We start from the raw sequence: 14,559 nt of genomic DNA, 5'->3' as shown, positions 1-14,559 counted from the left end.
CTTTTTCAAATTTAAAATGTATTAGTTGTACTCTTTCCTAAAGATGAACATTCTTTCTCTCTTTGCCTTTATTTTCTCCTCTTACCTGCCCTCTCTTCAGTCACCGACATGTACTAGTGGGATATCCTTACCTTCCTTTACGCACTTAGTTATGATGCATTAGTATAATTATTTTGTTGTCCTATGATCTTGTAGGCTACATAGCCTACAAGAATCCTTCAAATTAGCACCTTTAATCTTGGGGTCTTACTCTTTGAACTCCTTACAGAACCAAGCAATTACTGGAGTGACCTTACAAAGACTGAGAAAAAATACATACTGAAGGGACAATGACAATTATTTCATATGTGTGTGTTATGTGTATGTATACATAAATTACATATTATATGTTTATTGTTTAAAAAACTCACAATAAAACAATTTCAACAGAAGCTTGTGATTTACTTTAAGGAGCGCATGTAAAGTCATGGGCCAAAAGAGATTTTATTTAGTTAAATGAGGTAGCATTCTCTAGTTCAGTCTAGGGAACAGAGAGTTAATGAGTTTTCTTGGAAGATGTCCAATGCTACTGGACCACATCTATTTCCTTTTCAAGAACTTGCTCCTGAGGGAATGTGTGCGTCCTGAGGCAATTGCTAAGCTCCAGCTTCCCACCAGAGATGGAGTCTCACACTGGTTCTTCTGGGAAATAAATGCATGGGTTAAGTCCTCTGACGGCCCGGGGCTGGAACTCTTCATGTGATATTATTGGGGTCCTGATGTTGAGGATCAGAGCTCAATCTGTAGTCCTGTTGCATGGGCCGTGTAGGGCTCCCCTGAGCACCAAAGGAGGCTTCAGGATGTAATCTTATTAGACTCCACTTTGAAGAGAAACAGCCGCTGAGTCTCAGGGAACTTTCCATGTTACATGGATCAACACGGAGAACTGAAGAAGAGGCCACAGGTCATAGTGATGGTGACAGGAACACACACACAGGCAGTATGGTGAGCTCACAACTGGGGTAAGGCACTTTAAAGGACCCCTGTTCACCACCAGAGAAGCAGAATGTCAGGACCTGGGAGAAAACATAAATAAGGTTTGCTTTCCATTTCTAAAGAGCAAGTAGAGGGGGACGATTTTAATCACTTAACAGTGAAAGCAAAACATAGTCTTGGCGACGGCAGTGCTTGGGAGGAACGATGGTGTACATTTCACATCTTTCCAACCAAAAGGGGATTCCCATGGAAGTCAGTGCAGTCAACAAACACTTTAGGGGACAGGTTCAGAAAACAGGCTGCAGGGCAGGCAGATGAAGGAGGAGCACTAAGGCTGGTGTAGCCAGTAAAGGGTTTGAGAACAAGGAACATGGAGTGAGGTAGAGCCGTTCCTGTGTGCAGAAGAAGCAGGTAAAAGAAATCTTCCCCTTCACACAGGGGAAACCCTGAGTGCATCTTTCAGCCTGGCAGAGCGTACATTCAGAATGGAAAGTATTCTAGGGGGAAAGTGGATCTATGCTTTGCCTGGGAATTTGCTTTGTGGGGGTGGATCCTGTATACTAGAATCTGCATCAAAGGCAAGCCTCTACATGACCCATTGAACACAACTGCAGACAGAAAAGAGGCTGAAATTTCTTGAGCCCTCTGACCAGTGAACAGTCCCTTCTGGAATTCTTCCTCATGAAGTCAGGATGACTGGCTTTTTGTTTGTTTTACTGTCTTTTGCCCCAGTTTATGAGGGCAGAATGGAGCAGCAGAGCTATGGGTGCCCAATGTTCATGCCTTCCTGGCTCCATTCTGAGCATCTCTTTGTTCCTGACATCAGCTCAGGCACTGCAGAATCGCAGTGGAAATGAAAGGGAGGGGCTGGACTTTCATGTGGTGGCGAAGGTGGAGTTAGCAATTATAGTGACTAATTATTGTGTTAAAGTGGAGGCAGTGAAATTTAATTTCTGACTAACCAGTTCCAGAAAGGCTTTACGGTCTTTGGGAACTGGTATGAATTTAAAGAAGGCACAGGATAGAGGTTGCTGAAGGAGCTCCTATTTCCAAGGAATGTGAAGAGCAGTTTTCAGACCTGAAGTCCAGATATGGGTTGACAGAAAATCTTCCTGGCTAAGGAATTGAAAACTATCTCATTAAACTAACAGTACACATATTGTTACGGTGGGGCTGTTTGTGGAAAAGATAAGGGTTGGGTCCCTAGGAGACCACCTGTGCTAAGTGAGCCCAGAACGACAGCTAAGGAGCCACAAAGCAGGGTCTGTTAGACCACCGTGGAAGAAAGACCCTGTCACTGGACAACAGCTGCCAAAAGGAACTGGTTTTGGTTCAAGCATGGTTTCTGAAAGGCTATCGTTCTGTCTAAAGCACACCACACCACAGTAGGCCATTTGGAATCAAAAAGAGTAGAGATCACACCCAGGTTCTGCTGTTTTCTCATGTGTAACCTTCAGGCAACTCATGACCCTTACCTTCCTTGCTCAGTACAGGATTGCAGTAAGGTTTGCTAGTCCTTCTGAGAGGATTTAAGATTTAAGAGTTTCGGCATCAGGGTCCATAAAGAACCCATTGCATTCAGGTCTGCTGCCTTGTGTTTTGCTTTTTGGTTTTGTTTTGTTTTGTTTTGCTTTCCTATTCTACTCAAGTCTCAACTGAGGCACTGGCAGGAACACGCTGCTCAGTTTTCCAGAAAGTGTCCCCTTCCTCAAGTTTGGGTGATCTTTCTTTGCTCCTGAGCTCTCAGGTCTGGCACAGCCAGGCTTCACTGTAATACGTTCTGTCCTAGTCCAGGGGATCTCTCAGATCCCAGACACCCTGAAGTCTCTCCCTAGCAGTTCAGAATCTCACTTGTCCTTTCCATCTCCGCCCTGGTCTGGTACTGGTGGCAGTGAGTGCACATTCCCTTGTGCACAGATGAGCTGCAATGTTCTGGCTGCGTTAGCATCAAATGCTCCGGGGGCGTGCTGTCTGCCTCTTAACCACAGCATGTTACAAGTATGTATTGTGTTTTCAGTCTGGATGGACACACAAAAAGAACTAAGACAGGGAACTAAGGAATGCCGAGATCAGGAGAAATAGTTCTCTCCAGGGAAGAGCACACCAGTTGGTAATGAATACCAAATGGTCAGCCCTGAAAACATGATTACAAAGAACATTATATTGAGCAGGCTGTATCTGTGTGTGTATCATAGTATAGATGCATAAGTGTGTGTATACATATATATTAATATAACAACAATTAGTAAAAAAAAAAAAAGAATCCATGAATTTGTTGAGAACAAGCTGAGATGTATAGGTTTTGAAGGGAAGGGGAAAAATGATGCAATCATATTATAATCTCAAAAGATGATAGAAATAATAAATCTTTTAAGGTATCAGAAGAAGGAAACAAAACAACATTAGCTATAGAGAGTGTCATGGAAATCCATCATGCCACCAGGTGAATGGTATAATGGAGAGGAACCGGGGTACAGTTGGCTCCTTGTTTATTATTTGAAGTTAGACTTAAGAATTTCCACTAGTGATTTAATTGCAATTGTATTATAATCATATTTTGATTTGAGTTCAAATCAAAGAGAGAAGAGTCAAACTGATATGGTCCAGAAAAGGTCCAAATTTTGGAGTTTGGGGAAAGTTTTACAGTGTGTTAGAAAAGATCTCTGAGCACCAGCTTCCTCACAAGCAAATGGAGATAAATGGTCAAACAAGGCAAACTAGGTGAAGAACTCTGAACAGTATCTCAGAATATTCACAAAAGATGCTTGCTAGAGTTAATGGAGTTCAGTGAATGAATCTTTGACACTAAAAACTTCCAGGATATATGGATATATGGTTATTCTTAATCTTTAAAACTACGTGCAGAATCTAGGGAAGCGGTTATATTTATAAAAGCAGGGTCATTCCATCTTAGTAGAAATTGCTTCAGATTCCAGCACTTTACTTTGTTTCTTCCCATGGGGTTTTCAGATTCTTGAAATGGATCTTCGGATTTTATTTTTTAATACTGTAGCTCCTTTTTCCATTATTTTATTCTCTTTGACTTTGGCATCTGAATTTGGAAAGCATATCTTAAGGTTTAATTGCACAAAATAGGTTCTTATTTCTAGAACACCCATTTAATATTGCCTGTATCCATGTAGGTGCTAATAACTCACATTTTCATGTTGAAATATGTTAAAACAAACTATAGCTACTGCAGTATTACACTCCTAAAAATTCAGTCTATATCTTAAGAAGAAGCCTCTTACATATTCCCTAAAAAGCATTTACAACACCAATTTAATTCTATTCTTCCCACTGGCCCATATTCTAATTATTCTACAAACTTTTCCTTTTGATACAAGTGTTCAAATGAGGCTTGTCCAGGACCTTGCATTGCATGTGGTTGCTAGGATTCCCAAAGCAGCTCGTTTTGTACAGCAAGGACTGACTGAGGAGGGTACCATGCCCTCCCTGCCCAGCATCAGCATCACCTGGAGCTTGTTGGAAGTATGAGTCCCTATGCTGCAGCCCCAGTTCTGCAGACCAACTTCCAGGCACATGTTGACATCTGCGCTCTAGAGTCCAGGGGCACTGCCTTCTCACCATGGATCCCTTCACCAATTGGTAGGCATTTGGGTTGTTTTCAGCTTTTGTCTATATTGAATAATGTTCAGAAGTTTATGTATACATTTTTGCTTTTCCTGAGTGTAATGAGGCTATACAACCCTATCATGAGCCTTTTGAGAAATGTCACAGTGTTTTCCCTATTGGTCACACTGTTTCACATTCCACCAGCAGGGTCCTAGGGCCTCAGCATTTTCTCATCCTGGATACAGTTCATGTTACCTGACTTACTGGCTTGATGACCTAGAGAAGGTGGGAAGTGGCATCTCATTGTGTGTGTGTGTGTGTGTGTGTGTGTGTGTGTGTGTGTGTGTGTCTCACTCTCCTTTGAAACAATTTGTTTGTTGGTTGTCCACAGAAAATATTTTCTATATGAAAACATTAGGCAGACAGCTTTGCCTTCTAGGAGATAGTTACATAGACTGGAAGAAAAAAACATCTCATCATATGGTTTCAGTAAAGTTGCTTGGGAAAGTGTATGCTGGAAAATGCTTACAATGTATCACTGTTAACTATTGTCTCCTTATCAAGTTGCTTATATATCCTAGATAAAATTTTAATCCCTACTCCCCAAATGGAGCACATTGCTACATGCCCAGGATCTAAAACTCAGGAGATGGAGGCAGAAAGATCAGTAATTCTAGGTTATACTTAGCTATGTAGAGAATTAAGGACAGAACCTGTCTCAAAGAATAAAAGCCCTCGCACTTTCTAAATTCTTGGGAATATCCTTCAAAGTACAAATGTTTTAATTATTTAGATTAAAGCTTAATTCAAATTCATTTTTAATTTAATTAAATCAAATGCAATTTGATGGTGTTTTCTTTAGTGTCATGTTATTGTATGAGATGTACTTTGGTGTCGTTTCTAAGAAACCATTGATTTACTTGAAAATTGTGACTTGTATTTTATTCAAAAATTTTCACAGTTTTAGTTCTTATGTGTTAGGCCTTTGTCCATTCTGAATTAGGGTTGTATATGCTCTGAGGTAGGGATTCTAATTCATTCCTTTGTGTGTAGACAAACTGTTGGATATAACTAAAAAAAATATTTTGTTACTTTTCTGATGTTGAGCTTCATTTTGACTTTAAATGTTTTTCTTTCTTCCGGCTTTCCTCCACTTTGCTCTTGTCCTGTGTATTGTATGGTTTATTGAAGATTGTGAAGGTGTTTGAGGCAGTGTATTCTCCTTTGCTGTGCTAATAATATTCCATAAGCTCTGATGTGTGACATTATTATGATTATTTTCTAGACATTAGTAATTTACATAGTTAAAATTACTTTATTTTCTATCTGACACATAATTCACATATTTATGGGTAGTCTATGATAATCCAGCACATGTAGAACAGTGACCTTCAGAGGGAGGAAGAGTCCTGGGATGGATTTGGGGAGGTAGGTGCCCAATGCATAGTTATTAAGGAGGAAGTGACAGTGTTCTACAACACACTCAGTGACCTTGCTTGACAATAACCTACTGCATATTTTATAGAATGCAGATTGTAAAATACCTTTTTGTTAATATTAATTTTCTACTAAATACATTTAATATTTTTCCCAGTTGATGAGCCATTTTTACTTTCTAATTTTTCTACTGTCTTCTTTAAGTACTGTAATTAACCTTAATTAAATTTTTATGGGAAGTATAAGTTGAATCATTGTCAGTTTTGTGAGACTAGATTAGCTCTATCATCTTATGCAGTATATATTTGGTAATTTAAGTAGGAAATTGGAAGAGATTTGTGTACATTGGCATAAATGTAACAAAGCAATCATGTACATATTCATATACATGTTTTGTTATTTTGTTTAGCATTTATATCTATTTCTTTAAATGGGCTCTTGTGTATCCCAGGCTGGACTCAAGTTCACTATGTAGCAGAGGTTAGCCATTAACTGCTGATCTTTCTACCTCCATATCCCATGAGCTAGAATCACAAATGCCTCCCCAGTTTTGTAATTCTAGACAGCAGGGGTTTTGATCTTTCTTTCCTGTTTCACTGAATCTCTGAGAATAGTCTAGATATCATAGGTCTTTACTAAGTTGATTTCTTACTGGAGAAACATGATTTCTAGAAGAATGGGAAGCATGAGTTGTTGTCTTCAGAATATTAAGTTTGTGATACTGTTGGATCACAACAGCTGCCCACGGATTCAAGAGTGGTTTGAGTGGGTTTGGCAGGCTGAATCCAAATAGTCTAAGATTTCAGTGTAGATAGTTATGTCTGAGGTTAAAGATTATTACTGTTAGTTTTCTGGCACTGAACCAGAAAGCAGAATTGACCTTCAGTGCATACAGAACACATAAAAGCAGGTGAACTAATCTTCTTAGATCTTTATAGCATTGCTAAATAAAATTATAATACAATCAAAGATATGGTAGCCAGATAAAATGCAGAAAAGCAGCCAAGAAGATTGTTCCAATGGTCACCATTTGAATCTTGCAGAACTTTCTGGAAGAGCATCTTGCACAGTCTGCATTAAGTGGCCTATGAATATACCAGATGGTTACTATGCAAACTCTGTGATTCTTCCCTGGAGCTCAGAGAAGGGTGTGTACAGCAATCTTCTAGAGTGAAACATCTCAGAAAGCAAGCTCAGGACTTCTCACATTGACCTGGGCTCATGGCAAGAGGGAACCAGACCAGCACCTTTGAGTTCCTCCTCTGGGGACTCTCAGAGCAGCCAGAGCAGCAGCGCATCCTCTTCCTGCTCTTCCTGTGGATGTACCTAGTCACCGTGGCTGGCAATCTGCTCATTGTCCTGGCCATTGTTACTGATGTTCGACTCCACACCCCCATGTACTTCTTCCTCGCCAGCCTGTCCTGTGCTGACATCCTTTTCACCTCCACCACGGTACCCAAGGCCCTGGTGAACATCCACTCCCAGAGCAGGACCATCTCCTATGCAGGATGTCTGGTCCAGCTCTACTTCTTCTTAACTTTTGGAGACATGGACATCTTCCTCCTGGCCACAATGGCCTATGATCGATTTGTGGCCATTTGTCACCCTCTCCACTACACGATGATAATGAGCTTCAGGCATTGCTCACTCTTGGTGACAGCCTGCTGGACCCTTACAAATCTTGTTGCCATGACACACACTTTCCTCATGTTCCGTCTCTCCTTCTGCTCCAAGAAGGTCATTACAGACTTCTTCTGTGACCTGGGACCCCTGATGAAGATCGCTTGCTCTGACACCAGACTTAATGAGCTTGTGCTTCTCTTCTTGGGGGGTGCTGTCATATTAATCCCCTTTTTGCTCATCCTTGTGTCTTATATCCGCATTGTGTCAGCTATCCTCAGAGTCCCTTCTGCCCAGGGGAGGCGGAAGGCCTTTTCTACCTGTGGGTCCCACCTTGCTGTGGTGGCCCTGTTCTTTGGAACAGTGATAAGGGCTTATTTGTGCCCCTCATCCTCGTCCTCCAATTCAGTGGTAGAGGACACAGCAGCTGCTGTCATGTATACAGTCAGTGGTGACTCCACTGCTGAATCCCTTCATTTACAGCCTGCGGAACAAGGACATGAAGGGGGCACTTGTCAGAATTGTCAGGGGCAAAGTCTCCTTCTCCTGGGACCAGTGACTTTTACAGAGAAGCTGAAAGTGTCCTCAATTCACTCTGCTGAGATCTTCCAGTAATTTCTGCCTCAAGTGTCTCCTTCTAAGTCCTACGTATGTTCTATCACAGCCCTGCTCACTTACTCCTTACCTCAAATTTCTTAGATTTGAGGAAAATAAAGGATTTCATTATGCTTTGTCTTGTTATGAATTTTTTATTTCTTCATTTATTTAATAATTGCTTTCACTAGAATGACAATTGCTGTGGGATAATGCTCTTGTACACCATAAGATTTGTCACTCATTAGTTTAATAAAATGCTGATTGGCCAGTAGCCAGGCAGGAAGTATAGGAGGGACAACCAGGCAGGAAGTAGAGGTGGGGCAATGAAAACAGGAGAATTCTGGGAAGAGGAAAGCTCATTTCTGCAGTTGTGACCCAGCCACAGAGCAAGCAAGATGTGATTGCTTCACTGAAAAAGGTACCAAGCCACGTGGTTAACAGACAAGAATAATGGGCTAATTTAACTTATGAGTTAATTAAGAAGCCTGAGCTAATGGGCCAATCAGTTTTATAATTAATGTAGACCTCTGTATAATTTCTTTGAGACTTACTGACAGCAGGATCTGGGCAGGACAAAAACCACAGACAACAGAATAGCACCCAACATGGGGCACCAGATGAACTCCAACTCATAAACGTTTTCAGTAACGTAGCAGGATACAAGATTAACACAAAAGAACCAGTAGCCCTCCTTTACACAGATGATTAATGGGCTGAGAAAGAAATCAGAGTAACATCACCACAATAGCCACAAGTAGCATAAAATATCTAAGAGTAACTCTAACCAAACAAGTAGAAGACCTGTATGACAAGAACGTTCAATCCTTGAAAAAGGAAATTGGGGAATACACCAGAAAGTGGAAAGATCTCCCATGCTCTTGGGTAGGTAGAATTAACATAGTAAAAATGGCAATCTTACCAAATTATAGATTCAATGCAATGCCCATCAAAATCCTAGCAAAATTCTTCACAGAACTCAAAAGAACAATATTCAACTTCATATGGAAAAGCAAAAAACCCAGGATAGCCAAAACAGTCCTTTACTTATGGGGGCATCACAATTTCTGTCTTCAAACTCTACTACAGAGCTACAATACTAAAAACAGTCTGGTATTGGCATAAAAACAGACAGGAGGACCAATGGAACCAAATCAAAGACCTGGATATTAATCCACACACCTACAAACACCTGATTTTTGACAAAGAATCAAAAAATGAAATGGTAAAAAGAAAGCATATTTAGCAACTGGTTAACTGGATATCATCATGTATCTATCCCATATCTATCACCTTGCACAAAACTCAAGTCGAAATGGATCAAAGACCTCAATATCAGTCTGAACACACTGAACCTGATAGAAGAGAAAGTGGGAAGTACACTTGAACACACTGGCACAGGAGACTACTTCCTAAATATAACCCCAGTAGCACAGACACTGAGAAAAATAATTAATAAATGGAACCTCCTGAAACTGGAAAGCTTCTGTAAAGCAAAGGATACAGTCAACAAGACAAAACAGCAGCCTACAGAATGGGAAAAGATCCTCACCATCCCCACGTCAGAGAGAGGATTGATCTCCAAAATATACAAAGAACTCAAGAAAATGGTTAACAAAAGAAGAAAAAATCCAACTAAAAAAAATGGAGTACAGAACTAAACAGAGAACTCTCAACAAAGGAATCTAAAATGGCTGAAAGACACTTAAGGAAATGCTCAACATCCTTAGTCATCAGAGAAATGCAAATCAAAACAACTCTGAGATTCTATCTTACACCTGTAAGAATCACCAAGATCAAAAACACTGATGAAAATTTATGCTGGAGAGGTTGTGGGGTAAACAGACCATTCCTGCATTGCTGGTGGGAGTGCAAGCTGATACAGACCCTTTGGATATCAGTATGGTGATTTATCAGAAAATTAGGAAAAACTTCCTAGAGACCCAGCAATACCACTTTGGGTATGTACCCAAAGGATGCTCAATCATACCACAAGAGCATGTGCTCAGCTATGTTCATAGCAGCATTGTTTGTCATAGCGAGAACCTGGAAACAACCTAAATGTCCCTCAACTGAAGGACGGATAAGGAAAATGTGGTACATTTACACAATGAGTTCCAGGGACAGGGTTGTTGCAGTACTACACACCAAAAAAAATAAATAAATAAATAATAATAATAATAATGACATCTTGAAATTTACAGGCAAATGGGTGGCTCTAGAAAACATAATATTGAGTGAGGTAACCCAGACCCATGAGGACAAATATCATATGTACTCACTCATAAGTAGCTTTTAGACATAAAGCAAAGAAAACCAGCCTACAAATCACAATCCCAGAGAACCTAGACAGAAATGAGGACCCTAAGAGAGACATACATGGATCTAATCTACATGGAAAGTAGAAAAAGACAAGATCTCCTGAGTAAATTGGGAGCATGGGGACCTTGGGGAGGGTTGAAGGGGAGGGGAGAAAAAGGGAGGGGAGCAGAGAAAATGTATAGCTCCATAAAATCAACTTGAAAATAGAAAAAAAAAAAGAAAGAGAAAGCACCAGCATGATCTACGCAAGTCCTGGAAGACTTTCTGAACACACTGAAACTTGGGCTAGACTCCTGTAGATTCCATGATTTAAGGGAGGTAGAGGATGAGTTCCAGGGACAGGGTTGCAGGGACTCATTTATGTTTGTGAGACCATTTGGTCTGCAGTCTACATGCAAATGAACTCTGCAGACAGTCTCCAGACAAAGTCTATATTGGGAAGAACCCACCTTACAGATATGTCTAGAAAAGCAACAAGATGACTCCTGCCACACTGATGAGCATGCAACTTACATAATGCCACTGGGATTCATCTGAGCTGCCTACAGCGCATCCCAGAGTCACCTGAGCCCACTAGGAGCCCTCTGGTGAATCTCCTCTGAGCAGTGACAGTTCCCCCTTGGAACTCCCTGTGATGAAAATCCTCCTTACTCTCAGTGATGAAGAGTTCAACACAGAAATTTTGCAGGATATCTGATGCAGAGGAAGTAGGAGTAGCCAGTGAACTAACCCCCGCATTCTCTTAAACACAGAGAGAATATGCTTCTTAAGAATGAAGAGGTCAGGGGAAAGGGGACCAGAAAAGGAGCCAGGTTCTCTGAATCACTGTCCTGGTTCTTCCCTTAAGTGGATTCTCCCTTCCAGTAACATTGATAAACCCTGTATGACGCCAAGTTTGAGGTGATAACAGGCATCCCTTCTCTTTTTTGTAAGAATTGAGGATGAACCTGTAACCATACTCATCTAGGCTGCACATCAAACCACGGAGGTTTCATGAAAGAGGCTGAGGAGCTGCACACGCTCTACTCTCCAATGGGGGGGGGTGTCTGCATGACTGGGGTATAAGTGAAGAAAAAGCAAGTTGATATCTCCTTTGTCGAGGTGGTGTCATGCTCTGGGAAGTCAGAAGTTGGCCCTTCTATAAAAAGTAGGAGGATTAGGGAAAATATTTAAAAGGAAACATCTCAGCCCTTAACACAGCCACAGTGTCTCATACTTTCTGACATTTAAGTTTTCTCACGCAGTTGGAGTGAAGCCGGATGATGTCAGTCCCACTGAACAATAGGACCACTGAGGCATAGATAATGTGACCTCAAAGATGCGCAGTAACAGGCATTCTCACACAGTGCCAATCAATACGGAAAATGCTGCACAATTTTTGGCAAAAGAAAGACAGAATACTTATCAAAATTCAAATTTGTCTTTGTGTTTCCTTTAGCACATACACACACACTTATATATTACTTGTAGAAATTTAACCAATAGAGGTAATTGCATATGCATGAAAACACAGATAAATATTAATCTCAGAATTATTAACACTTAGAAAAGCAAAAAGTATAAACGAGTTTGTAAAGTAGATCATTGTTAATATATAAAGTAGAATATTTTATAGCTATTAAGATGGATAAGATATGCTTGTATATTGATTTCTATAATTATATAATGTAAAAGATGAAATTTAGTTGCAAAGCAATGTGTTGTTTTGAATGTGTGTGAGTGGATGTGTTTTGAATGTGTGTGAGTGGATGTGTTTTGAATGTGTGTGAGCGTTGTTGTGGTCCTGGTGTAGAAAGGCAATGGTGACATCCTGCACCGTTTGAGCTTTTACAACACATGAAATGTACTTCATGTCTCATAGCAAATTTAAATTGTGAAGAGATTTCAACTTAGTTTGGAACAAAAATAAGCAGGATATTACTTTCAAAGGGGAAAAAGGCTTCTAAATTGTTCAAGAAACCCTGTGATGTCTCTGGCTAAACAGAGAACTGGGATTACTGCCTAAAGTGATTCTTTGTGTTACCTGTGTCAGTTGTTCTGCTTCACCTAGTGATGGAGCCATACCAAGTCACTAGGCAAGTCACCCTTGAAGCTGGGAGTGAATAGCTATATGCTGGGAAGACCTGAGACTCCAGAGTCTTGAAGGCAAACAGGTTGTGTTTCACTGTGGTGTTAAATGTTGATGATGAGAAGAAATGGTGGAAGAAGTGACCACTCCCTGTACTGATAGAATGAGAATCTTTCTAGCCACTTAGACTAACAGAACCAGACAATATTAGTGGTGAGAGAGCCATGATGATTGCTTTGTCCCTCCTGCCAATACAAGTCAAGAGATGTTAAGGAGTCTTCTCGAGGTCAACGACATCATGGACAGCAGAGGATATGAGCTGAGAACTTTCCATGTTTTCCCAGACCCCTGGAGGAAGCTCACTGTTTGTATCCTAAAGTTTGTCTGATAACTCAAAATAGATCAAGAAAAGCGCATCTTTCCATCTGTCTTTTGACAGCCTAAGCAGGGATGAATCAAAAGGCAGGAATGTGGACCAGGTGGTAGTCATGATCTGTTGGATTCATGACAAACATCTCCTCATCCCTGCTGTATTTCCTCCTCTGGCAGACATTCTTCCTGACTTTATAGGAACCTCTTTGTCTAGAGAAATGACAGCTGAGTCCCCGGGCATCTAGCACATTCATCAAAACTTGAGATATTGCTTTCTTAGGACAGGGACTGGACAACAATAACAGCTTCAGGACTGTAAGGAACTGGTTGCTGCTGGACCACACAGAACGGGAAGTCCAAATCATCTTTCTCTGGTATACAAATGTTATCCCTCTCAAATATTTTAATAGCTCCTTTCTATCTATTCATCCTTTGAAATCTTTCCCATCTCCTGTTCTACCCCTGGAGCCCATGCCAACCTCTCCGATGCTTCCATTATTTCTTCTCAAGCCCTTTACTTGAGCTTCTATCCTGACTTCTCCTTATTTCCTCATCATTTAATTATATTTTCCCACAAAAGCTCTACCTCCAATCTTGTTTTATGTCCCCGTTCCACACCCTTCCTTTCCATCTCTATCTTAGCCATCCCACAATCTGTCTACCCACATCAAATATCATGGAATAGTGAAGCCATAGATTCAGGTCAAAAGAAAGTGTTGGAGAAAAGAATTAGAGAAGTATCAACTAGACAGTAACACTGTCAGAAACAAGTAATTAATCTAAAAACCACATAGGAGGAAGACACACTAAGCAATGACTAGATTGATGACTGGTAAACAGAAAACAGGATGAGAGAACACTCTAGGTTCAAACCCTCTCACTGACAGGATGAGGCATCACAATGCAGTCTACATTCATACAGAGATTTACAGTTTGGAGGTTTACAGCAAAGAGTGACAATTTAGAGAGGAGTTTAACATTGAGTAATGGGGGTTGAAATGTTTAAATGTTTAGATTAGGAATTCTTACCTTTTAAAGCTTTAGAAACATACAAGCATGGTAATTGAGGGAAGCTCATTTTGCACCATAACTTTTCTTACATGTAAGTGGAGTTTTAATATTTACAATCAGGTCTGTGAGCTGAACCCAGATACCAAGTTCTCTAGAATGACTAGGGAATGTGAAACTACAGAGAAAGCTGCCTCGCCATTTCCTCTGAACCTTGGAAGAGTTTTATAAGAGGAAGGAGCTTAGGTGGCTTAGGTGGCATAGACAGACCACCTAGTCTAGAACTTGAGGAATACATAATACTCCGCAGAAGGATGCTTTCTGAGACACTTTGGGAACTCCAGCTAAAGGGAAGATACAGTGACTAAATGTAGAAGTCATCAAAGGGCAGATAGGGGAGAACCATGTACACACCATAGTCTACCTGGGTACAACTGCTTTGGGGGACAATAACTATTATCCCTTAATTTAAGCTCTGAGATGGAAAGAGTTCTGAAAAATTTGTTGAAGTTTTTGACACTACAGAACACCCCCTATCCCCAGGTTTACTTTTAAAAGTAATAGGTGGAAGGAGCCTTAAGACCTCC

General features: G+C 40.6%; 1 protein-coding gene across 1 annotated transcript; it reads left to right on the top strand.

The window, feature by feature from the left end:
• The first annotated feature begins 7,209 nt into the window (after positions 1–7,209).
• On the top strand, positions 7,210–8,167 carry LOC126492406 (olfactory receptor 1P1-like). Its single transcript, XM_050128823.1, is given in 2 exon segments — positions 7,210–8,055; positions 8,057–8,167. Coding segments are annotated over 2 exon segments (957 nt in total).
• The last annotated feature ends 6,392 nt before the right edge of the window (positions 8,168–14,559 follow it).

Source organism: Alexandromys fortis, unplaced genomic scaffold, assembly GCF_014885135.2.
Source record: "Alexandromys fortis isolate MF-2015 unplaced genomic scaffold, M_Fortis_MF-2015_v1.1 scaffold_80, whole genome shotgun sequence".
Lineage (NCBI taxonomy): Eukaryota > Metazoa > Chordata > Mammalia > Rodentia > Cricetidae > Alexandromys > Alexandromys fortis.
This window is presented reverse-complemented; position numbering and strand designations above follow the sequence as displayed.